Genomic DNA, 25,312 nt, shown 5'->3' on the forward strand with positions numbered 1-25,312 from the left:
ATATATATATATATATATATATATTTTACATGCAACTGGGAAATAAGATATACAGGCATTGGGGTATGGAGATCCATCTTGCCTTACTGGAAAGTCGGAGAGGTGATGGGGGAGGATATAGGAGGGAGCAGACTGGGGGAGGGATATACAGTGGGATCGCTGTTTTATAGTGGTGGGTAGGGGAAAGATGGGGAGAGAATTTGTAACTCAAAATCTTGTGGAAATGAATGATGTCACCTAAACACAAACATAAAATTTAATTTAAAAAAAAAAAAAGAATGCTGTGGCTCTCCATGCTGCTGTGGCTTATTAAGTTCTTTGCTTTTATGATGGAATGGGCTTACTGGTTTTGGGATTTGGTTTTTCTGGTGTCTGAATAAATGTTTTGCTTCTGTCTTATGTGTAGAGAGTCTGTTATGTTTTGCTATCAAGCAACTATACTGGTATATTTATAGTGATATCTGGTGCTGTGAATATTGTATTGGCACTACAAAGTCTTACAAAGAAAAGATAAAATATTCCTTAATTCACAGAATTTAAAAGGATTGTAGATGAAAACAGTTTGACATCTTTCTAGATATTTATAGGATTTAGAGCTGGAAGAGACCTCAGAAGTCATCTATTTCAACTCCTTTACTTTACAAGTTAACTGACATGCCCAAAGTTCACACAGGAAAGAAGGTGTAGAGCCTAGATGAACTTTTACTTTTTGAAGATCAGGAAATTAAGACTGAAAATTGAAGTGACTTATCCAGGATAAATATTGCTCTTAAATGATGGAATCCATGACTTAGAACAAATTTTAAAATTCCTTGTCCAGTGTTCTCTTAACTATACAATAAGACAAGATTAAGGCATACAAATTAACCTTTTCCCTATTTTCCTGTCAATAGACTGGGAAATTTGCCTGTGTAATAAAAAAAAATTTTTAAATCAGATTGTGGGGAAATAAACTCTACTATAAGCAAACTACATACTCCTGCTTTAGAATACTTGTTCTAATAGACGAATGCAGAACCTCAACTAATTATAAGACATTTCTACTTCTCTGAATCACCTTTTCCTCCATCTCAACTGAAATTTCATCAATGTAAAGAATTTCTTCAACAGATACAGACTACAAGATCTCCTTTAACAGTCTTAGATATCTAGGGCATTGAGGAATTAAATCTCTTGCCAATGATCACCTAGTTAGTATGTGTGTCAAAGACTTGAACAGTCTTGCTAACCATTAACTATACCACAGTGCCCCACACCTTTTAAATCAGCTTAATAAAATTTCATCTAGGGGCTTCCAATTTTGACCTCCACAATGAGCTACTGAAAATAACATTGAAAATGCCCAAAGTCAGGAGATGGAATGTTTTGTTCTAAGAACAGCAAGTAGGCCACTATTAACGGATCAAAGAGTAGTGGTCAAGTGTAACAAGACTGAAAAGGGGAAGGGGATGTGAGGTTATTAAGGGTCTGATCACCAAACAGTGCTGTATACTTGATACTGGATGGGATAGGGAGCCAGTAGAGATTATCAAGTGGTAGGGGGGAAAGGGGAAGATGTGTGACATGGTTGGGTATGTGCGTTTGGACAGCTGAAGAGAAGACAGACTGAAACAGGAAAAGACTGGTAAGCAGGCTGACATAAAAGCATGCTGTTGCAATAGCCAGGTGAAACTGACAGGCCCTGACAACAGATTAGATATGGCAGGAGAAAGGAAGAGTTGAGAATGATACTGACGTTGCAAGCCTGGGAAGACTGTGAAGATGGCAGTACCCTCAACAGAAATAAGGAAGTTTGAAGGGGAAAGTTTTGAGGGCAGATATAATGAATTCAGTTTTAGACATAATGAGCTGAAGATACCTAACAGACATCTATTTTGAGTTGTCTAATATGCAGTTGGAGATTCAAGACTGGAGATTAGTTAGCATAAACAGACAACAATTGACTCCATGGGAGCTAATGAGATCACCAAGTTTAAAAGTATACAAGGAGAAACAGAAAGGGCCCAGGACAGACTACTGATGAGCAAACAAACTCTGACCTGACACATTTACAACTTAAGCCAGTTTGACCCTCCTTAAGAAACCTGGGAATCCACTGCTCCTGGGGACTATTTATCATACTGATGCCAGACGGAGTGTGGTCACCTAATGAGACATTTTAACCCTTCTGTACATTAGAATTTCAGAGTCTTCATCACCACCCTCAGTATCCCCAGTATTACAGGCATGTACCACCCCTCCCAGAAAGGTTCTACTGTAACATTTAAGAAATAATGCTTTTAGGGGCGGCCAGGTAGCACAGCGAGTAAGAGCACCGGCTCCAGTGTTGAGAACACCTGGAGATCGAATCCCGGGCTCAGACACTTGGCTCCCACCCAGAAACACCTGGCCGTGTAACCTTGAGCAAGTTACTTAACCCCAATTGCTTAGGGGCGGCCAGGTGGCTCAGCGAGTAAGAGCATCGGCTCCAGTGTCAGGATCACCTGGATCAAATCCGGGCTCAGATACTCAGCACCACACCCAGAAATAATAACTGGCCGTGTAACCTTGAGCAAGTTACTTAACCCCAATTGCTTTAAAAAGTAAAAAAAAAAAAAAAAAAAAGAAATAATGCTTTTAGGGGCAGCCAGGTAGTAGCCAGGTAGTACAGCGAATAAGAGCACCGGCCCCAGAGTCGGGATGACCTGGGATCAAATACAGGCTCAGACACTTAGCACCCACCCAGAAACACCTGGCCATGTAACCTTTAGCAAGTTACTTAACCCCAATTGCTTAGGGGCAGCCAGGTGGCTCAGTGAGTAAGAGCACCGGCCCCAGAGTTGGGATGACCTAGGATCAAATCTGGGCTCTGATACTTAGCACCACACCCATAAATAACTGGCCATGTAACCTTGAGCAAGTTACTTAACCCCAACTGCTTTTAAAAAATAAATAAATAATGCTTTTAAACAAACTTTAAGCCCACAATTTGGAAGCTAATTCATCAGATCCTACTTTATGACACACAGTGTATTAAATGTATTTTGTCCAAATATTTCACAAAAATTAATACAAGTAACTCAGACTATGTAATAATGAATTTTGTTTTTATAAAAGGTATCTCTTTTTAATTGTGGCAATTATTTCATGAGAATTAAGCAACCGACACTGGTTCCATTAAAAAAAAAAAGTTTTTCATTACCCTCTTCTTGGTTGAAAAAAGTTTAATTTGTTATCTTTTTTAGTTCCATTTTGCAAGCCCAATCTTACTTTATATTCCACTAGTACTGTTCTTTATAATTTCAATCTTTCTATAATCAAGTGTTTTCCTTAGAGCTGCTAAATTCTCTTCAGAGACCTCATTTTACTATTAATGATGACTCAATTCCTCTGATTTTTGATTGCACAAAGGAAATTGTGTTTTTACTTTAGTATTTTAGACTATAAAAGGAAAGGAGATGGAAAGGTTCAACTACACTGCTTCAAAATTTTAAAAACTGAATATAAAACTAGATAATCAAACAATTTCCACATATGGAAGAGGACTCAAAACCCTTTCTAGTCCAACTTATACATGAACAAGAATTTTCTCTTTAATTCACACTTGACAAGTGATCATCTAAACTTTAAAGATTTTTGGTGGTTTTCCTTACAAGTCTAAATGTCTATTTGTAACTCCCATTCATTGCTCCAGATTCTGCCTTCTGAGATCATGAAGAATAAATTTATTTCTTCCACATGATAAACCTTGAAATATTTATTAACAGCATGTTCTCAGTAAGTCTTATCTTCTCCAGGCTAAAATCCCCAATTACTTTAGTGATTTTTATTTAGGTGATACAATTTCAGGGCCCTTCACTATTCTGGCTGTCCACTCTAAATACTCTCTAATTTAATAAATATCCTCTCCCAAATGGAGATGTCTAGAACTGAACACAACACTCCAAATGTGGTCTGACCAGAACAGAGCACAATAGAACTATTCCCTTCCTAGTCCAAGACATTATGCCTCTTAATTAAGCTCAAGATTGCACTTCCTTTCTAGGTTACCATGTTTCTCTTCCTTTAGTAATATGTATATTCCATTAACTAAACTAAGGAAATAAAATAAGTAAGGAATAATATATATTATTATAACTAAGGAAATAAAAGATTTCTTTTTGTGTACCATACTGAAACTCCAGTAGCACCATTTTAAGATTAAAAAATCTGAAAATATTTAATTGCTTAAGTTAAAAAACCCTACACACTGTATATTTCTACTTAATTCATTTAAATAACAACATCAGAGGAGCAGAATTCCAAATAAGTAACAGTTTACCATGCAAAACTATTAAATTATATAGCACAATGTCCAAGGGATATCTGTTAAACTTAAAAAAAAAGTCAACCATACCCTACACAGCAGGATAAGACATGTGTATGTGTATGTGTGTGTGTGTACATATAAAACAAACTCAAAAATCGATGTTAGAAATACAAAGAAGCATTTTTCCTTTTTATATAGAAAGGTAAAAAAAATTTTCAGTCAACAGAACAATTTGTGACAAAATAGATGTTTGACTACATAAAAAATATAAATGTTTCTATAGAAAGACAATGTATTTATTTATTTTCTGGATGCATTAAGAGATTTATTGACATCTTGAAATCAAAAGTGAATGGGAAGAAAAGTAATTCACACCTATGCAATACCAGTCAACATATACTTTCAGAATGCTAGAATGGACCACATCAGAGTTGTAAAGTGTTCTCACAAAAATGTATACATCATTCCAATATAGCAATTAACATTTTCTCCCTAAAAATGAGGAAGAGATACAGACATCCTTAGAACACATAATAATCAGAAAAGACAATGTATTTAAAATAAAGAATAGCAGATCAGGGAAAATGAGTCGCAAGTGAGATTTAAAACCTGACATCTTGAACACCTAAGGAAATAAAAATGGGAATTCTTAATCTATAACAGATTAAGTCAATAAACAATTTTCACATGAGAAAAATACACTGAAAATCATTTGGAAGAAAGAGAGGAAAATCAAAATCACTCTGAAGTACCTACACTTCACATCCATTTAATTGGTGAAAACAACTAAAAGCAATAAAACTCTATGCAAGTATACACTCACATTCATTGCTAGTAGAACTACCAACTTGTGGGATCTTTTAGAGAGTGCTCTGGCAGAAAGTGGTAAATTACAAAAACAATTACGGCCTCTGACCTAATAATTCCATTACTAGGAATACATCATGAATTATTATCAAGAACAAAAAGAACTATCTCCTAAAAGATTTTCATGGCAGCATTTTTTAACTGTAAAAAATTGGAAGTAAACTAAATATTCAACAGTAAAATTATAGTTGAAATATTGTGGTTAACTAATGTAATGGAAAATTATAATGCAGAGACTGAAAATATGAGAATAAACACAATGGTCTTAGAAGGACTTTTATGAAAAAATAGAAAAACACCCACACCAACAATAATCATGAAAAAATGAATTAGGAATCAATGGACAAATAAAATTTAATAGAGCTATGGGGATCGTCATTTTTCATGCAGAAATTAATTGTGTAAATAGTTACTAAGAAAGCTTAATTGTTTGATGTTAGATGTTAAAACCTTTTTAAAATATCTTTGCTTTTAAAAGAAAAACAATGACACAAGTCTGAATGTGATAAGTTTATGAATATTGACACAAAGCTACTTAAAATTATAAATGCATCCAAATGACTTTTAATATGCAAATGTAAAGTTTATGTGCATTCCTAATTTTATATTTTGTTAGTCCATTATTTCAACCTAAGGACATCCTTTTAGATACTGATTATTCTATCATCCAACATGTACTATCCTTCCCAGTTTTCCCCCCTAAAACTGCTAATAGATGGCAAAGTGAAAATACACAAGTCATAGCCAAAAAAGAAAAATATAAATTCCAAATTTAAAAAACAAGAAATGTAATCACCAAAGTCCTGAGCTCCTATGCTAAAGAGAAATTATTAATGATGAATAGGAAAACACATAAATACAAAGGAACCTGTCAGAATTACACAAAAAAACAAAAAGAAATAAAGGATTCTAAAATAATACTAAAAAGTAAAGACACAAAATCAAGAATCTTATCTTGGAAATTTGAACATTAAACCTACAGTGAGGAAAAATGGACTTTAGAAAATTGGTTACTTCTACTTATAAACTCTTAGCCAAAAGGAATAGATAAAAGAAACTTATCAAGAAAGGGAAGTAAATAAATTTTAACACATTCAAAGAGCTAAAATTATACAATAATCAAGTCTTCTGAAAAAGGACTGTTAATACCTTCTAATGAAACCCCAGACATTAATCAAATGTAATGTTTTAGATATTTTACCCTATAGTTCTACTTTACTATGTGGGCATGAGACAGAGATTTCAAGAAAAAGTTTTACCCTTTCTTTAGAGGCCATGATATGCCAGGAATAAAGTCAAGTTCAAAAAAGTAAGTCCACAAGGAAATCCCTCTTGTTGGAAGGGGTTTTTAACAGAGTCCCTTTGTGGGAAGATGTCTCCTCAAGGCCAAGGATAACATACACATACATGTGCATATATACATATATAACATGGTCAGGTGGGGTTTCCCCCCATCCATTTAAACTCCTCCATACAAGCTAAAATGGTGGTTTTTTGTTTGTTTTTGGAGGGCAATTGGGGTTAAGTGACTTGCCAAAAGTCACAGGGCTAGTAAGTGTGTCAAGTGTCTGAGGCCACATTTGAACTCAGGTCCTCTTGACTCTGGGGCCGGTGTTCTATTCATTGTGCCACCTAGCCGCCCCTAAAATGGTGTTTTTGACGTTCTTCAAACACATCATTCCATCTCCTGCTTCCATGACTTTCTTTGCAAGGGCAATCTCCCATTCCTGAAATACGTGCCCTCCTGACTTCCTTCTTTTAGAATCCCTTATTTCCTTCAAAGTTCAACTTATATGCCAACTCCTAGATTAGAGCTTTCCTTGGCAAAATTATCTTGAATTTATTTTGTCTATAACATGTATGTAGTACTTATATAGGTGCATGTTGTCTCCCTAGTAAAATGTTAAGTTCTTCAAGTTGCTTCAATTATTTCTTAGTATCCTTGATACCTAAACACAGTCTCCTGGTACACATTAAGTGTTAATAAAATGCTAAAATGCTTAATAAAGTATTAGAATCACGGGTAAAGTTGGGACAAGGTGATCCAACTACATATAAAAGGGGGAGAGAGGTCTGAGACCAAATAGCCCACCTACAATGGGTTTCATTGCTTTTTTTCCTACTTTATTCTTTCCTCTAATGGGGGGGGGGGAAGAAAAGAAAAGAAACCTTGTAAAAGGAAATGGCAGGCAGAAAAAAAATCTAGTAATCACAGCTATACATGTTAATGGAATGAATATGCTCATAAAACAGTGAAGGACAGTACAACAGATCAAAAAGCAAGACCAACCATTCAGTGTTTACAAGAAATACAAATAAAATATTGATAGTTAAAATGAAAGATTGAACTAAAATCTGTACCTTTACAAAAATTGACCACATACTAAGAAATAAAGAATCCAAACAAGTGAAGGCAAAAGCATTATATACATTCTTTGCAGGTAATATAGGAACCAATAAGGAAAACTTGAAAATAAAGATCAATGAATTGAGCATACACCTCCAAAAACTATGAAGCAAATAAACTAATAATCCCAAAACAAGCAGAAATACACAAGTCTTGAAAATTACAGAAATATAATTGAACACAAAAAGACTATGGAAATAATAAATTGAATCAAGAGCTATGTTTTTTTTTTTAAAGACCCATCAAACATACAAACCATTTGCTTGTCTAATCTTTAGATCAGAAGTGAAAGAGAAAAAGAAAATCTTTACTGCTTAAAATTTGCATTAACAAATCTACACTTAGTGATATACCAAACTTCCAAGGGGATTTACTCTGTAGAATTAAAGACAATTTCAGATTCTTTTCTAATTAAAAAGTTTTACACAAAATCAATTTAACAATAAGAAAAAAACCTAAAAAATCTCTTAGAAAAAACAAAAGGTAAATAATCTTAAAGGAAGTAATAAAAAAGTGGGAATGAAAGGTCCCTAGTATTACAAGATCTCCAAGTATACAATAAATTAGTAATTATCAAAAATATTTTTTTTTCTGGTTAAAAAGAAAAACACATCACTGGAATAGAGTAGATAACCAAGAACCACAGCAACGCACAGAGTTAATGTTCGATAAATCCAAGAATCTAAATTAAACAAAGGGCTCCCAAATTAATAAGAACTAGAACAAAAAAATTTAAAAGCAGTTTGGCAGCAATTAGTTTTATATGAACATCTTATACCATATCCCAAAATAATTTCCTAGGGGATAAGTGAACTTAAAATAAAAGGTCATGTCATAAAAACAAAACTAGGAGAGTGGAAAGAATTGCCTTCCTTAGCTATGGTTTGGGGAAGAATACATAACCAAGACAAGGGATAAAGGACAAAAGACAAAGCAATTTTTTAATTATATAAAACTAAAAAGCTTTGCACAATCAAAATCAATTTGACAACTGAGAAAAAATCAACAGGAAATTCAAGGGAGAGTCTTTCTATCAAATGCTCCAGATAAAGCACTGAGGCCAAAATATGTAGTTAATTAATAGCCCTTAGTGGATAAGTGGTCCAATAATATAACATTTTGAAAAAGAGAAATGGAACTACCAACTACCATAAAAAAACATATTTCAAGTCATGAATAAGAGAAGTGCACCTTAAAACAATTTTAAGGTTTTTACCCCATACCCAGCAAATAAGGAAAAATTATAAAAAATGGAAACAATGTTAGAAGGGCTATGGGAAAATAGGTGTATCAATATGCTTCAGGTGAAGGTGTGAATTTTGTCCAACCATTTTGAAAAACAATTTGGAACAATGGTAGTCAGATTCCGCCCCCCCCAAACCAAAATATTAATAACAATACTTTTTGTGGTAGAAAAACACCAGAAACAAAGTAGGTGCCAATTAGAAAATGGCTTAAAACTGTAATATAAATAATGGAATAGTACTATATTACATATATATACTATAAGATAAATATAAGAAATTTAAAGAAACCTGGTAAAACTTACATGAAAAGATGCATAATGCAACTATGCATAACTAAGAGAATATATACAATGACCACGATAAAATAAAGGGAAACAACACTAAAAGACATCAGAATTCAAAACAAAGTGACCAATCTTGACTCCAGAGGCCTGACTGATGATGAAACATACTTCCTTTCCGTTTAAAGATGGTAAGACTACAGATGCATAATGAGGCAGATGCTCTCGGACATAAGTCTATGTGTCAGTTTGTTTTACTTAACTGTACTTCTTTGTTATAAAGCGTGGGGTGGAGGGTGGAGGAAGAGGTGTTCTAGAAAGTGCTGATGACTCTAAAAACCATTAGAGCTTTTTTAAAAGAAAATTATATGAGCAGAACAATATAAATAGTAATAACTGATAACCTGTCATAAGCTATAAATTTAATTAAACTAAACAAGACCATAAAATAATTGCATTTTGTTCAATTATTATCTTTACTGTATAAGTAAGCCCTAGTCAGTTTCACTGCCTTTTCTTCCCTCTACCTAGTATGCTGTTACCAAAACTTTCTCAAGAATAATAATAATGACAGCTAATATTCATATACTAGCTATGCAAAGCTAGGTTGTAAAGAGCTTTAAAAATATCTCATTTTATCCTCATGATAAACCCTGGGAGGCAGGTACTATTATCACCATATTACAGACGAGGAAACTGGGGCAAAGATCAAAGGTCTTGCCAGAGTCACAGTTGTTTAAGTATCTTAGGTCAAATTTGAACACATGATCCCAACGCTATCCACTATGCCACCTAGCTGCCTCTAAACATTCTCTAAAAGCTATGAATATTATACCCCCCAATTTCCCATCAAATCCAAATGTCTGACCACTTTTAAGTATTTAACCAAATACTACCTTGAATAATTTTTTTTGTAAAAACCTGTATCTTCTCATTAAAAAGTAATCTCTAGCTTTTCAAAATGTTGGAGAAGCAGCCAGACTTAAGTACATGAATCTTCCAACCACTCCTCTTTGGTTGACCATATCTTCCCCTATTTTGACTATGACACTCAGTGTTTGTGTGACCATGTTATGTTTACCTACTTCTAGTCTCTCCCCTATACAGTTCATCTTATATCACATATATATACAAAATATATTTATGATAAAATTGGGGAAAAGGAAAGGTAATAAACACATAATACTATGGCATATTTTTTAAACAAATATAACCATTTAAGAATTATTCTACAAATATTCTATAAACTTCAGTAATTTAGCAAGTACAATATAATTTTTTTAAAGACAATCAACAGAAGCTCATATGTTAAATCCCATCATAAAAAACTTTTATACTGGGAAGTCCATTTGCCTATGAATTCTGATTAAATTTAATTCAATAAATTAGCTCTTCCACAGCATTCATGTCAATTTTTCTTTAAAAAGATATGAACATGAGAGATTTTTTTGTTAGCGATACTCACTAAAATCTCTACCCTTTTTACAAAGGTTTCAATACAAAGGGGATTCTTTGCTTAACACTGTTTACATAATTGTAGTTAGGTTTTCCCTAAGTGTTTTGACCATGTTCAAAATGCTTATAAATGCTGACTTCTCTTTACACAAGAAACACCTTCACCATGCAGGTAAACCCCTGAGTCTCAGAGCAGTCATTATTGTCATCACCACTTAGAGACTCCCCTCTCCCAAGCATGTTGTACATCAAACCTTTCTTATAATAAAATTAGTTCCCACACTCTGAAGGTACAAGAACTATGTAGTTATTCTGATTCCACTGATTTACCCCATGACTGAAGTTTGCCTTTTTTTAACCTTCAGATTTGTATGAGGTTTTGACTTTGCATTTATTTCTCTGCTGTTATCACTTAATTGGCTTAACAACAGTTTGAGTAATGAGAATGACCTAAAATGATTTATTCTAGAAATGATAGTTAAACACATCTATCAACTTCTGTAATTTTTAAAGGAAATAAAATGTTTTATGTAGCAAAAAAAAAAAAATAGATAATCAACATTTCATTCTCAAATGTCCTATCAAAGACTTCCCAGAAAGTTAACATCCAATTACTAGCATTCATACCTTCTCCATATTTTGCTTAGTGGGGTGAGTAAATTCATTTAAACTTTTATTTTTAACTTTTAACTAGCAAGGAGAGTTTTTTACTTTTATGCCCTTAATGCCAAAAATAATGGGGTGAAAAAATCCTGCCATTCAGAGAATACTTATAATCCCTTCCGGGCTCAACTATGTACCATCCCCTCAACTAAAAACTATTTTCTTTCTCAATTCAAATATTCCTAGACCTCTTTCTTTCCTATGTTCCCTATTCATATTATAATAGCTGGGTATACATGCTGTATCTTTATATCCCCTTTTCCCCATAATTATAAGCAAAGGGCTATTTCGTTTCTCTCTTTTAAATCCCGTCAACAATATAATAGTACCAAAAAATCTTAAGGAATTGCCTGGTGCACCAAGAGGTTAAGTGACCAGCCCAAGGTCACACAAGGATTAAGTGTCAGAGGACTAGCTTAGAAAAAACCTTTTAGCTCTTTTCCTGGATGACTATTAGGTCAGTCTAAAACATTTCATTCAAACAATCTTTCTACCCTTATTCACGGAGGTAAAAGTTTACAGGCAAAGATGATAAAAAAAAAAGAATAAGTTTTAAAGTATTATTCCATAAATTATAATTTTAGTTCAACAAAATTACTCTATACACTATTTCTGTACTTTTTTCATTATCAGTACCATGAAATAGCATTACCACTATGATAACATCAAAGCATGGCTAAATCTTAAAAGATTATTTGAACCTATCTACAAGGCTCCTCTCATTTGTTCAACTGTATTATTTTAATTGCTATATGCTATTCAAAAAAATCAAAACAAGAATTTATCCTTATTAATATTATAAAGACTTGCTACAGATAGTACAATATATTGGCACTGGATTTATTAAATTCTTCTAACTCATAAATACAAATATATGTTTTAAATTTTTCCCCTAGATTAGATGATTGCCTTCATTTACAATATTGTTAACACTTTCTATTGTTAATTTCTGATATGGAATTTTCTGCTGTTTCTCCATACTTGAATAGCTACTGTTTACATAGCACTTTAAGATTTACAAAAGGCTTTTCTTACAACAACCTTGTGAGGAGACAGTACAAGGATCTTATTTTACAGATGAGTAAACTGAAGCTTGCCCATTGTCACCCAATTAGCTAGCACAGGAACCAATAAATTGTAAACATTTTTCAAGATTCACCTACTAAAAACTTCTAGCCCTAGGTTTGCCACTAAAAAGCTATGCAATCTACCCACCCACCTTTAGACTTCAGTTTCTCCATTTATAAAACAATGGTGTTGAACCTGCTGACCTAAAGCCCGTTGCCACTGCCAGTACTACTACATAAAATCCCTTTCAAAATGTATTAAGCTATCTCTAACCCCTTTACTCTTCTTTTCTCAACCACTTAAAGATGGATAGATATGACCCTCTCTCTCTTCACATGTCCACATTCTCTCCAAAAAATGTCTCATAGATTCAACAATCATCTTTACATCAACGGTTCCCATACATACATACATACATACGCACACACACACACACACACAATTTACACAACTTCCCTCTCAAACACCAGAACCACATAGCACAGATTTCCACCAAAAGACTCATTTGTATAATGCACAGCCACAACCTAATAGGCAGAAAACATACAGATCCATATCCCAAATTTCTGCAGAGCACTTGATCAAGGCAGAAGACAAGGGTTTGGACCCTATATGCAATGTAACCTGAAGCAAGACACAATCTCTTTGGGCCCTCAGCCAGTATCTTCAACCAGTGCAATATAAATTCTGAGGAGAGATCCCGACGGTGCAGTGGAAAGAGTGCTAGATGTGGAGTCAGAAGACCTGAGTGCAAACTCAAGCACCGCCAGTCACTACCTCAGTGATCATGGGCAAGACACCTCATTTCTCTAGGTTTCAGTTCCCCCCCACTGCAAGACTGAACATTTGAGGACCTCTTGAGTCTTTTTGAGCCCAAAATTTATGGTCCTATTATAAGAATGATTTTGGTTTTTTGTCATAACTCTAGCAGATTGGCTTGCATATAGTCCTTATATATCAGTTAGTGGAATTTAGACAAATCTGTATAACGAAGGGTTGCACTAAATGATTTCTAAGGTTAAAGCCTATGGGCTTATAAATCCCTTTCTATGGCGACAGATGACCGATAAGTTTTAGAGGTTTTATTTACATATATCTACACATATGCCGATCTCATGAGAGAAAGAAACTGGCATCACAATGTCTGACAATCAAGTCTGGCTACCTCTTAGTCAAGAAAGAACATAAAGCAATCAGATAAGTTCCTTCCTTTTGGTTTTAGAGTTGGTGTGATGAGATAGACCTTAGTCATCAAACCTTGAAACTGGAGTCACCAAGCAATGCCTTACAATTATGGATGCAAACTGAGATTGACACTTTTTATTTCTCTCTCCCTAAGCAGTGATATACTCAGAAATAAAATAGTTTAATTAATAATTTACCCCTGGAAGGTCTGTGTCTAAAATCCAACGTACAAGTGTTTTCTTCCTCAGGGCAATGGGAGAAAAGTGGTCTCTAACACAATTCAGGTAAGGAAGAAAATTTCAAAGGAATCCAACAAAATATCCAAATGGTATTTCACATTTCCCTAAAAAGATACTAGTACTGGGAACCTGAATTTGAGGTAATGATCATAAATCGACAGGTACCAAATCACTAAATTATGTAATCCTTCGCCTTCATAAAGGTCTCAAGAATCTAAAGTGAAGTAGATAAAAGTATTCAAGGAGAGCTAGAACAAAAAAACAAATGGAGAGATGAGCAAAGATTAAAACTCCTCTATTTCCTTCATTAGTTAGCACTGAAAAAAAATTATTAGCACTAAAAAAAAATTATTTCTGGAAGCTTACATTTTAAAGTAAACATCATCCATTCTGACACAGTAAAAACAAAAATAAAAATAGGACCTCCTCAAATCCCAGTTACTGTTAAGAATGACCCCATCTCAAATTGTCTCAACATAAAGAAAATTCTTATCAAAAGAAACAAAACAGCAAATAACTTATTGACATTTTTCTCCTAAGTGTATTTCTATTTCTCAAATAAAAAGCACAGAACAATAATGAATGAAACACACAAAGCAAAGAGAAAACGGCCATTTCCAGCGGGTAGGGTTAAAACACTTGCCATACACTTATTTTTTCCTCTTTGGCAAAACTTTATCACTTCAGCCCAAATCTACTATTTTCCACATAAGCTTCAAACTGTGGTCATCAACATATCTTTGTTCCTTATCTTGTTACTGGTTTCACAGGGAAAAAAAAGAAAGAAAAAAAAAAAAGAAAAATCACAAGGCACTGTAAAGTTATCACAATTCATTATAAGATCTAGTATCCACCTTACCTACATTTGAGTAAGGAATTCTGCTCTAAAGCTTTAACCACAAGTCAGAAGCTTTGGCCATAGGATAACCTGAACCTTAAAAGAAATATATTTACCCTCTCCTTTTGGATGTTTTCAACCCAGCCCTTTCTGTGGATGCCAGCACTACATCTTTTTCATTTTCTAAATATAGTTATGAGACTATTTGCTCCCTCAGGAGCAAAATCCTTCCCAAGCAGATCTCAGCTCTTAACCCCCTCTCCCCAAACCACCACCACTGGAAGGAGTAAGCACATCCCAAAGTCCCGCTTCCTCTTCCATTCCCCAGACCTCCACGGTTTCCAACGCCCCAGAGTCTTGCGCAATATCCGTAGGAGCAACAGCAGCCACCGGCCACCTCCCACCGCCTCCTCCCAGGACGGGAAATAATTCTTGAGGGGTCATTGTCCAGAAAAAGGGGGGGGGGGAAGAAGAATAGTAAATTGAAGGATGTTGCCTTTATTGGCTCCCCTTCTCCAGCTATATAACCTCACTAATCTACCTGCAGACAACTTTATGTCCTTACCCCAGTCGGTAGAGAAAATGGGGGGGGGGGAGGGGTTAAAGGGGAGGAAGAGTGAGGAAGGTTATCTCCCAGTTCAGGCCTCCAGCCCACAGTACCATCGCCTCCGCCCCATCAGAACTATTGTTCCCAAGTTCCCCACCCCCACCCCGGATAGGAAGTGATATTCACATCCCCTCCATAGCCTTCAACAAAATCCCCTAGGAAAAGGCTTCCTTCAGCATTACTTCCCCTCCTCACACATACATATTCACATCCCCTCCATTGCCTTCAACAAAATCCCCTAAGAAAAGGCTTCTTTCAGCATTTTTTCTCACACACACACGACCCTAGTTACCATCGCCTCAAGTGTGGGTTCTAGGGAGGTAAGCTATGGAAATCTTTGTACATGTTATGTCTCAAGGAGATGCCTTCTCCAAACGTTGGGGAAGAACCTGAGATATCCAGGCATGACCAAGTCCTTCCTCCCAATAACCACCAAGAGCTTGAAAGCCACCTAGGAGTTTAATGCGCCCTACACACCAATTTCACCCTCTCCTCTCTTTTCACTCCACCCTAGGAAACGCAGGATTGGGAAGAAAACGACAACCTGAAGCACCCACTCCCTTGACCCTTTCCAGGCACTCCAATGAAAAGGCTGGGCTGGCAGAGGAAGGGGGACTTCAGGGCAGGAGAGAAGGTGCCAAAGCCACTCACCCTCCACTTACCCCTGTCCCCCAGTCAGCGCCTCAGGGTGCCCGAGGCGGGGGGCTCGGGGGAACAATAGGTGGTCTCCAAGACTGGGGGGGGGGGACACCGTCTCACAGCCACTCCCGCTGCACTGGAGGGGGCTGGGGGAGGGACAAGAGCTCAGGGCGGCGGCTGCCCCACCCCCCACGGCCCCGGGAGCCCCCCCCCACGCCCGGCAGGTTGGCGTCTGCGCCGCCGCCCCTGGCTCTCGCTGACACCCCCTCCTCAAGCACGGGCACCCACACAAAGCGACCCCGGGCAGGGTGGGGGCGGTGCGAGGCAGAACTCACCATGAAGTCCCGGGCGAAGTTGTCTTCCCCATTGTGGTCCGGACTCTTCATGGCCTGGACCCTCTGGATGAATTTCCTCAGGATCTCCACTTGTTCCATCGCCTCGCGTCCTCCCGGCGGCTGCGGCCGCTGGCCCCCCCGCCGCCGCCCCCCCCCCCGCCCGCCCGCCCGGCGCAGGGCCCGCTCCGTCTTCCCCAGGTCGCTCCCCCTTCCCTTCCCCCCCTCCCCGCCCGACCACCGCCTGCCCCAGCGGCCCCTCCCGGCCACCCACTCTCCCGCCAAGCCCAGCCGGCAGCGGCAGGGGAGGCACCGGTGTCCGGCTCACACCCGCACAACTTCCAGGAGCCGTACACTGGGAGAAGCGCCGCGTCTCAGCACCAACCCCGGCCCCCAGCTGGTTCCATCCTCCTTCCCCGCCCTCCTTCTCCGCCTCCGCCAGAGACGCCGCCGCCGCCTCCGGGACGCGACTCCCTTAGATTGCCCAGCCCCCTCCGCCCCGCACAGCCGACCTCTTTCCCCAGGAGCGCGTCCCCGCCGCCGCCCCGACGCGACGCGCGGCCCCGCGACCGCAGCCCCGCCCCAAACGGAACTCTCTGTCAATCGCTCCAGCCCTTCTTTTCTCTTCCAATCTCCGACTTAAGGTACGCCCCCCCGCTCAATCCTTCGGGCTCCAACTGGCTGGAAGAGGCGTCGGTTGACTGGTGGAGCGATCACCGCTCTCCTTCCGGGGCCGGGGTTCCCGCCCCTCCACTACCCTGGTGGTGAATTAGCTATCCCGAGAATTTTCTCTCCAGGTTATTATAGCCCCCCCCTCCCGCGGTAGAATTGTTCTTGTAATCTTTTAGGGCTTTGCCCTGATGGGGCCCAGTAAGACTTTTGTTGGGTTGAGAATATCTCCCTCCCCATACTGAGGAAAAGTGCATTTCCGAAACTGTTTAAGCTTCCTCCTTCCCCTTCTCCCCGCCCTCAATCACTAAACTGGAACTACAATTCCCAGCATGCAACGTTGGTGGCGAGAAAGGGAGCCGAAGTGTAAGGGGGTAGTGTCTGTGAGGAGTCCTGGAAGGAGTGGGGCTTGCTGGGAATTGTGGTTCTTGTGTCTATGTCAAAACCTGCATTCCCCAAACCGTAGTCAGGTATTCAGCAGCCATTGGCTCTTCCTCTCTGTTTCCTGGTGCTCGGATAATCTGGACGGGTTCACTAGATGGAGGTGAAACTCTTTTGGGGGGAGCTTACCTGTTCCCCTCAGCCACCCCATTAAGAAAATGCTCATACTAGCTAGGTTTAGTCGTAAGGTTGGGAAATGTGTCAGCTTTCGTATAGACCGAAGAACCGCAGCATTGCTTTAAATCATAGCATACTTAAGTTTTAAGTACGTGAAAGGATCTTTGAAATCAACTCATATTAACTCATTTATAAAGAGTTTTGAGATTTACAAAAGATTTTTTCTCACCACAACTCTGTGAGACAGTTGCAAGTATTATTATTCCCATTTTAGAGATAAGGAAATGGGAACTAGAGAGGTTCAGAGACTTGCCCCAAGGTCACCAAACTAATCTTCAAATACCCAGATTTTTGAACTCTTTCAACCTTCTCACTGAGATCTGTAAACCTGAAGAAAACAGGCATTGTGTTGTAACGGATAGAGATCTGGCCTTGGACTCAGGAAGACATGGGTTAAATCCTACCTCTACCTCAGTAGTGTCAGTCACCAAACACTTGTTTGCCCAAACCCTCTAAGGCTCATCTAAGTTGCAGAAAGGTTCCAGTCTGCGTTGGAAGAGGGAGTTCGTTACCAGGAGCTCTCTAAACAGATGAAATTATGGATCCAGTCCAAAAAAGATGTTATGTATATAATAAAATGTATGTATTGTGTATGTAAATATAATTTACATTGTGTGTGTGTGTGTGTGTATTGTGGAAGGGACTTGAGTGTCCATCTAATTCAACCCATATACGAAAGAAATCTATTCACATCCATGCAAGTAGTCATCTGCTTGAAGACAAGTCCAGCACTTCTAAGACAATCCTAAAAGACAGTAGTAATTATTAGGAAGTTTTTTCTGATACCAAGCCTGAACTGACCTCTGCAACTTTCACTTGGTTCCTGGTTCTGTCCTGTGAAGCCAAAAAGAACAGATCTTCTCTATGTGACAGGCCTTCAAATATTTGAAGACATTTGAAGAAATATTTTCCCCACTCCATACCTCCAAGTCTTCTCTTCTCCAGGCTAAACATAGCCCTTTCCTTCAATTAATCCTCATAGATCATAGACTCAAGGCCATTCACCATCTTGTTTGCCCTCCTCTCCAAACTCTGCACACCCATAATTAAGCACGATTCTCCCCATAATGTCTGAAGAGGGCAGAGTACAGGAGGATGACCATCACCCTATTTCTGAAACCTATGGGTCTCTTAATGCAGCTCAAGATTGCATTAGACTTTTTTTGGCTGCCACAGCATACTGCTGATTCATATTGAGTTTGCAGTTCACTAAAAACTTCCACATCTTTTGAAGAACAACTACTGTTTAACTATGTCCTACCCTCCTCCCACCCCAACCCCTATCTTGGCTTTGGAAGTTGATTCTTTTTCCCACCAAGTGTGAGACTATGTTTCTCACTATTAAATTTTATCTTGTTAGATTCAACCCACTGCTCTGGCCTGTGGTGTTAAATTCAAATAGAAATGGATCCCTGGGGGCCACACATTGACTTAAAACCCACAAATTAATATTACCTATGCTGTATTTTTACATATTTTATTAAACATTTTCCATTTACATCTTAATCTGGCTCAACCACACATGGAGTCCTATAGGCAGCCAGTTTGACACCTCTGCTCTAGCCTGTCAAGATTCTTTTAAATGTTATTCTTGTCTATAGTTTGATTGTCCTGTGTTCATTACATTTGATCATATAAAATAACCTCATGAGAAAAATACAAAGCAATTGAATTTGGAAATTAAGAAGATACTGGTGACTGTGAAGAGTGCAATCAATATAGTGGTGGAATCAGAAACTGAATTTCAGTGGGATAAGTTAAGAATGAATGAGAGGGGCGGCTAGGTGGCCAGTGAATACAGCCCTGGGGTCAGGAGGACCTGAGTTCAAATGTGATCTCAGACACTTAACTCTAACAAGCCCTGTGACCTTGGGCAAGTCACTTAACACCAATTGCCCCTCCAAAAAGCAAAAAAAAAAAAATGAATGAATGAATGAATGAATGAGAAAAGCAGGTATAGACAATTTGTTTCAGAAAATTAGCAATTAAAGTAAAAAGAGAAATAGCCCTTAGATTTGAGGGAGGGGAATCTGATCAAAATTTTATTTTGTTTATTTTTCCCATGATAAGGGAGGACTGTACATATTTGAAGAGCATATTTGAAGGTCCCAGTGGATAGAAAGGATTTGAAGATGTTAGTTACTGGTCCTTCAAGGATTTATATCCTGACACTTTACTTTTCTTCTTCTCTTCTCTGGTCTAATTTTTTGATTGTTTCATTGCTCATTAGCCCCACTATTTGGAATAATTTGTCAAGAAGCAGAAAAGAATATGAATGCAAATCAGCCAGTCTTGCTACCTTTCCAGAGCTCTCATTATAGTTTCAGTGAGAAAGAGATTGAATCTAATTTTCCAAAAGAAGTTTCAGATTCATCTTCCTATTTCAAGTTCCTAGTACCCCTTTCTACACATTAGCACTGGTAATAATGCTTTACACTTGCATAATAATTTTAATTTTCAAAACACTTTCATAGCTATTATCTCAGAAAAGTTAACATTTTGTGGCTTTCATAGCATTATAACTCTAAAATTGTGAATTACTTTTATTGTTTCTTATGTATCTGGGAAGCAATTTGATAGAATTTTTCTCATCTTATAGGTGAAGATACTAAAGAAGAAGGATCTGAAATGACTTACACAATGTTAGAAAATACACAGCAGAAGAAAGACCAGAAACCCACAGGGCCTGAGTTTCTAGCTTGTTGCATAAACTACTGAGTCATTATGCTTTTGTACTGGAATAATTTATGTGAAACTAGAAAAGAATATTCATTCTATTCCTGAGTATCTCCCTAGTAACACCTTTAAAAGAGAATAGATAGGTAGATAGATAGATAGATAGATAGATAGATAGATAGATAGATAGATAGATAGATGAATTAAAGGTTGGATTAGATTGATAGATAAATGATAGATTAGATTACAGAAGAATAAAAAATTATATATCAATAAATTTTATAGATATAGATAGATGGATTACAATTCATTCTAAACCCCTGATACAGGAAACTGGCTGATCCTTTCTAAATTCTAATTGGTGAACTTAAAGGAGGAAAAATAGAAAGAGATCTTTTTGCCTAGGCCACCCTGAATCTTCCTCCCTCACCTCCTTTATGAAGTGGTCACAAAGAAGGATTGGTTTTAAAAAAAGGAATGTGAAATTCTTTTAGGAATTTTACATTAATGCACATAGAAAACATATTTGCTATTGTTGGATTTCTAAAAAAGACACTATAGATGCAGCAGTCTGGTCGTGCCATTCCCTTACTATTGTCATTTAAAGGAATATGAAAGAGATTTATGATTTTATTGAAATACAAAATTCTCTGATGAGAAAATTCCCAATCCAGGTATCTCTCCACTATGCCACACTACCTCTTGTCTATCTATCTTTCTGTCTATCTATCTATCTATCCCCTTTAAAACCTAGTTACAGACTGTATTTCTAGGCTTACTGCACATTACCCACTCTGCATTCCAATTCAATCTTTATTCTCTTCCTAGAGCTTGGTATTACAGTTCCTGCCTTCATGCTTTTGCATACCTGAAATGAACTTCTAGTCTAGGTCTTTTATAATTTGTAGCTTTATTCGGGGCTCAGTTTATATACCCATTCCCTTGGAAAACCTTTTCTTATCTTTGCACCCTCCAGAGATCTCCTGTTTACAATAAGCTCCTAAAGGGCAGTGACTGTTTTTCATTTTGTCCTTGTATTCCCAGCACTTAAGATGATGACTTATGCATTTTTGTTGTTGTTGAGTAGTTTCAGTCCTGTCTTGCCCTTCATTGACCCTATTTGGGGTTTCTTGGCAAAGATACTAGAGTGGTTTCCCATTTCCTTTTCCAGCTCATTTCACAAATGAAGAACTGAGGTAGAGTTAAGTGACTTGCTCAGGGTCACACAGCTAGTAAGTGTCTGAGGCCAGATTTGAACTCAGTAATATGAGTCTTCCTGACTCCAGGTCCTTCAATCTATCCACTGGGCCATGGTACTTAAGAAATGTTTGATTGGGGGAAACAACCTTTATCAAAAGCACTTATTCCAATGCCAATAGAGAAAAAGGGGAGCATTACTTCTCTCCTTGATCATCTACAAGAGTAATACCATAATCTTAGACATATGGCACATTCAGATGGAGAATTATAGGGAGAGAGAATGAATTTTCTATTACATTCCTATTAAATTTATTTTCCTAGTGCTTGATATTTTGAAATGTTTTTTGAATGCTTTGTATAATTTATCCTCAGAGCTTTGCATCTGTGATTTAAATATCCTGGGTTACTTTTGTACAGTATGAAGCATAGAACATGATTTGTTCACAATCACACAGCTAGTTAGTGACAGCACTGAATGAAACAAAAGCCCTTGCACTGAGGGTGCTCCAAAGTATGTCATGCAATAAATGCTAACTGCAGCTATAATTAATACTAATTACAAGACAAGGTAATATCGTAGGGCCATGCCTCTGACTTTTCTTTTTGTCTTTCATATTTCCTACGCTATTTTATTTACTAGTGACTGAGAGGCAGCCTGGCTAGTGCTTAGATGATCAAATCCTGCCCTTGACATATGCTACCATGTGACCATGTGTAGGTCATGACCTCTCAGTGCCCCCAGGCCACATTCTAAAGCCATAAATTGCAGGGATCAGCAGATCTCTACCCCAGGAGTCATTCCCCTTAAGTCTGTGGAATCACAGGTCTGGAACTCTCTAGACACCTGTCCCCCAATACCAAATACAAAGTAAAAGCATTTCTGTTCAAAAACTTTTTCAAAATAAAATACTATAAGATCATCTAGTTAATATCCCTTTAAAATAATGATATTTGGTTTCATTTTGAAAAATTCATTGGTTTCTTTACTCAGAAATGAATAATGGCCCAAGTTCCTGAAATTATTGCTCTCTAAATGCAATATTGATTTAGTTCAGGCAAATTAAGACAGTGTCTCTAACTTTTCCTTCCTTCTTTACCTGTTTCTGAAGCTATTATCAGAAAAAGCCATTTTTAGTCAATGATCACTGGGCTCTTTAAGGAAAAAGGTAATCCTTATTCAAAGAGCACATTCTTTTTCCTGCTTCTTAAACATTAGCCATTCTTAGGTGTGAAAAGCTTCTCTTTAATTATTTTTTTCACTTGTCATTATAGATTTCAGGGCTGCAGCTAGCCCCCTAATTACCTAGCCCATGTTCAGATATAAATAATTAGTGTTTTTACTGAACTGTGCTGAATAAAAATCTACAGGGAAGAATTTCATTTCCAAAGTTCTGTATAACATTACATGGAAATCTTTTAATGCCCATGGAATTCCATGAGGTACACTAGCTTGCATATTATGTTTCATTCAGTGAAATCATTAGGTGATTACTTCCTAGCCTCAGGGAGTATCACATGACAAGATGCCCATTTTATAGTCATATTAAAGTTCATTTAGTACCTGAGAAATTTGTTACATGTGTCTGTTTACTACCTATTGGACTGTTTACTTTCTGTTATAACATTTCAACTACTAAACATTTGCTATTTTAAAATTTATTTTAATATGACATCAGTTACTTTTTAAAACAACAGTAAGCTATTTAAAAACTTCAGCTTTATTTTTATCTGTGCTCTTAAACATTTTCTTCCATTTTAACATATAATCTTTTTTGTTTATCCTAGCAATCATTTCCCCATTTATCTGTTTTATTTCCTATAATATATTTTTGAGAGCTCTAATTATTAGGGAGTGTTTCCTTATATTTAGCCAAATCTCTATAATATTTCTAAGTCCCCATAATTCTGCTTAAATATTCCCTGACTCACTTCACCAACTCCAAGTTGTCAGCAAACATTCTTTAATTTCTTTTTCTACATGGAAGCTTGAGTCTTGTGAGATTTAGTGTTCTTTCAACAAAACTTAGTTTGTTCTCTACTTAACCTCAGCTCTCCCTAACTGATCTTTGTATTACACAATTGCATCAATACTATTTTAAGTATATGTAACACAGGATCATGTGTCTAATAATTGGGTCATGGAGTGGTTTTATTTGCAATAGACTGTTTGCAAGACAGAAGTTAAGGAATAACTAGAATGGTATCTCTTTAGCACCTAACCGAATGCTCTGTATACAGTTATTGTTGTTAAATCATTTACAACTCTTCATGACCCCATGTAGGGTTTTATTGACAGAAATACTGGAGTGGTTTGCCATTTCTTTGCCAGCTCATTTTACAGGTAAGAAAACTGAGGCAGAGTTAAGTGACTTGCCCAAGGTCATACAGTTAGTGGGTGTCTGAGGCCAGACTCAAGCTTTCCTGACTGGAGGTCTAACACTCTATGCACTGTGCCACCCTCGCTGCCCCCATCTCTATACAAAATAGGTGCTTAATAAATGGTTGTCTAATTCAATTGAAAGAACTGAAGCATTTGCTTTGAAACATTAGATTTGGAGTCAGATGAGTAGGGTTCAAATTCTACTTCTACTTGCTACCTGGGTGACTTTGAGCAAATTACTTGAGCTCTCTGGGCCTCAGTTTCCTCATCTGCAAAATGAAAGTATTGGACCAGATCACCTCTGAGGTTCATTCTAGCTCTAAATCTGTGATTTTATGATTCTGTCAATTGAATTAATTCAAACAAAAGAAATATCCTAGAATATTTAAAAATTAACTTAAAAAATATTGAGGTGGGTATTTTTTTCTTAAACATAAAGCATAAAGCTACTTAAACCTTTTAAAAATCCAAATGTTGTATTAGGATGTTAAAAACAACCTCAGTATCCTTCAATGCATAGATAATTTAAAAGTGGAGAAACATGTCTTCAAGTCTTCAAGAACATTTACTATTTCTAACACAACTTCAATTATTTTAGGGAATAAACAATTTGCCCCCAAATAGAGCCAATAGCATTTGACATACTCTCTTCTTGGCTATCTGACTAATGTCATTTTATGATGCATTGCAAGGTTATGGGTTGGGAGATATCTTTACAAAGGGAGGAAATCAGCCTGACCCTACTCCCTGCCCCTCTTCCCACCCACCCTTACCCTGCTCCTACCTTAGACAACAATGCTATGTGGAGTTGTGAACTGGCCATCAGGCTTGTCCGTTCAACCAATGAAGACCACCCTGCATGCCAATATACATCACTTCATCAATATATACAGGTATTGGCTATCACACCAACATTCTAATTGGAACCTTGGGGTTGGTGAGTTTGATTAGCTCCTCATTAATCAGATTCTATCTGCTCAGCATTTCTCCTCTCATCATTAGCATTTCCCAACCTTCTGTTTCCTTAATTCCTGTTATTGACCTAGACCTAAACAAACACTTTTCTCTGTTCTCCTCACTCTATACCCTTAAAAAAAAGTTTTATTTGCCTTTTGCTTTTACATCATACTGATTTCCAGACATACACCTATTGTATTTTCATTGTAATAAGAAAAAATAGTTCAGCAAAACCAACTACTACAGTGCCCCTAGTCTAAAAGTATGCAAAATTCCAGGGCCATTGTCTCCCACCTATCTAAGGGAAGCCTCACACCTTTTTTTTTATTCTCTAATCCCAATCTAATTAAACCCAACCTCTCCTCATGCTCCCCTTCTCATACTCATATGACCCTCATTCTGCTAGGACAACTCCCCTAGGCCTTTGAACTTCTGTTTGAAATGCTCATTATACCTCCAGACATGAACAAAAACTTTCCACTTGACGGCACCCTACCATCCACTTCCATCTCCATGCCCTTTTGCCTGTATTCCACTAGAACCAGTGTTTTGCTAGAACTGGGATCATGGGCTCTGATTAGTGAACTTTGAGTGGGTCTTTCCCCGGCTGAAGTCTGCCACACTCTGTGTCATGTTCCTGCTCTCATACCTCTCTCCCACATTCCACCTGTGTGGTCTTTCCATATTGGAACTTAA

The 25,312-nt window shown here is 37.4% G+C and overlaps 1 protein-coding gene across 2 annotated transcripts in view; it reads right to left on the reverse strand.

The window, feature by feature from the left end:
* Positions 1-16,601, reverse strand: part of LOC138175887 (tyrosine-protein phosphatase non-receptor type 12-like) — a 118,446-nt gene extending 101,845 nt beyond the window's left edge. The window contains exons 1-2 of one of the 2 annotated variants that reach the window (XM_069106535.1): positions 16,583-16,601; positions 16,120-16,239 (exon numbers count right to left, since the gene is read on the reverse strand). In XM_069106535.1, coding sequence (XP_068962636.1) covers positions 16,120-16,218 — 99 coding nt within the window. In that variant the 5' untranslated portion in view covers positions 16,219-16,239; positions 16,583-16,601. Of the gene's footprint in view, positions 1-16,119; positions 16,272-16,582 lie in introns of those variants that run through there. The other variant, XM_069106533.1, reaches the window with a different exon arrangement.
* Between the last annotated feature and the right edge of the window lie 8,711 nt (positions 16,602-25,312).

The sequence above is a fragment of the Petaurus breviceps genome, unplaced genomic scaffold (assembly GCF_028583685.1).
Source record: "Petaurus breviceps papuanus isolate PSGF00001 unplaced genomic scaffold, PetGlider_PUasm1.0 79, whole genome shotgun sequence".
NCBI lineage: Eukaryota > Metazoa > Chordata > Mammalia > Diprotodontia > Petauridae > Petaurus > Petaurus breviceps.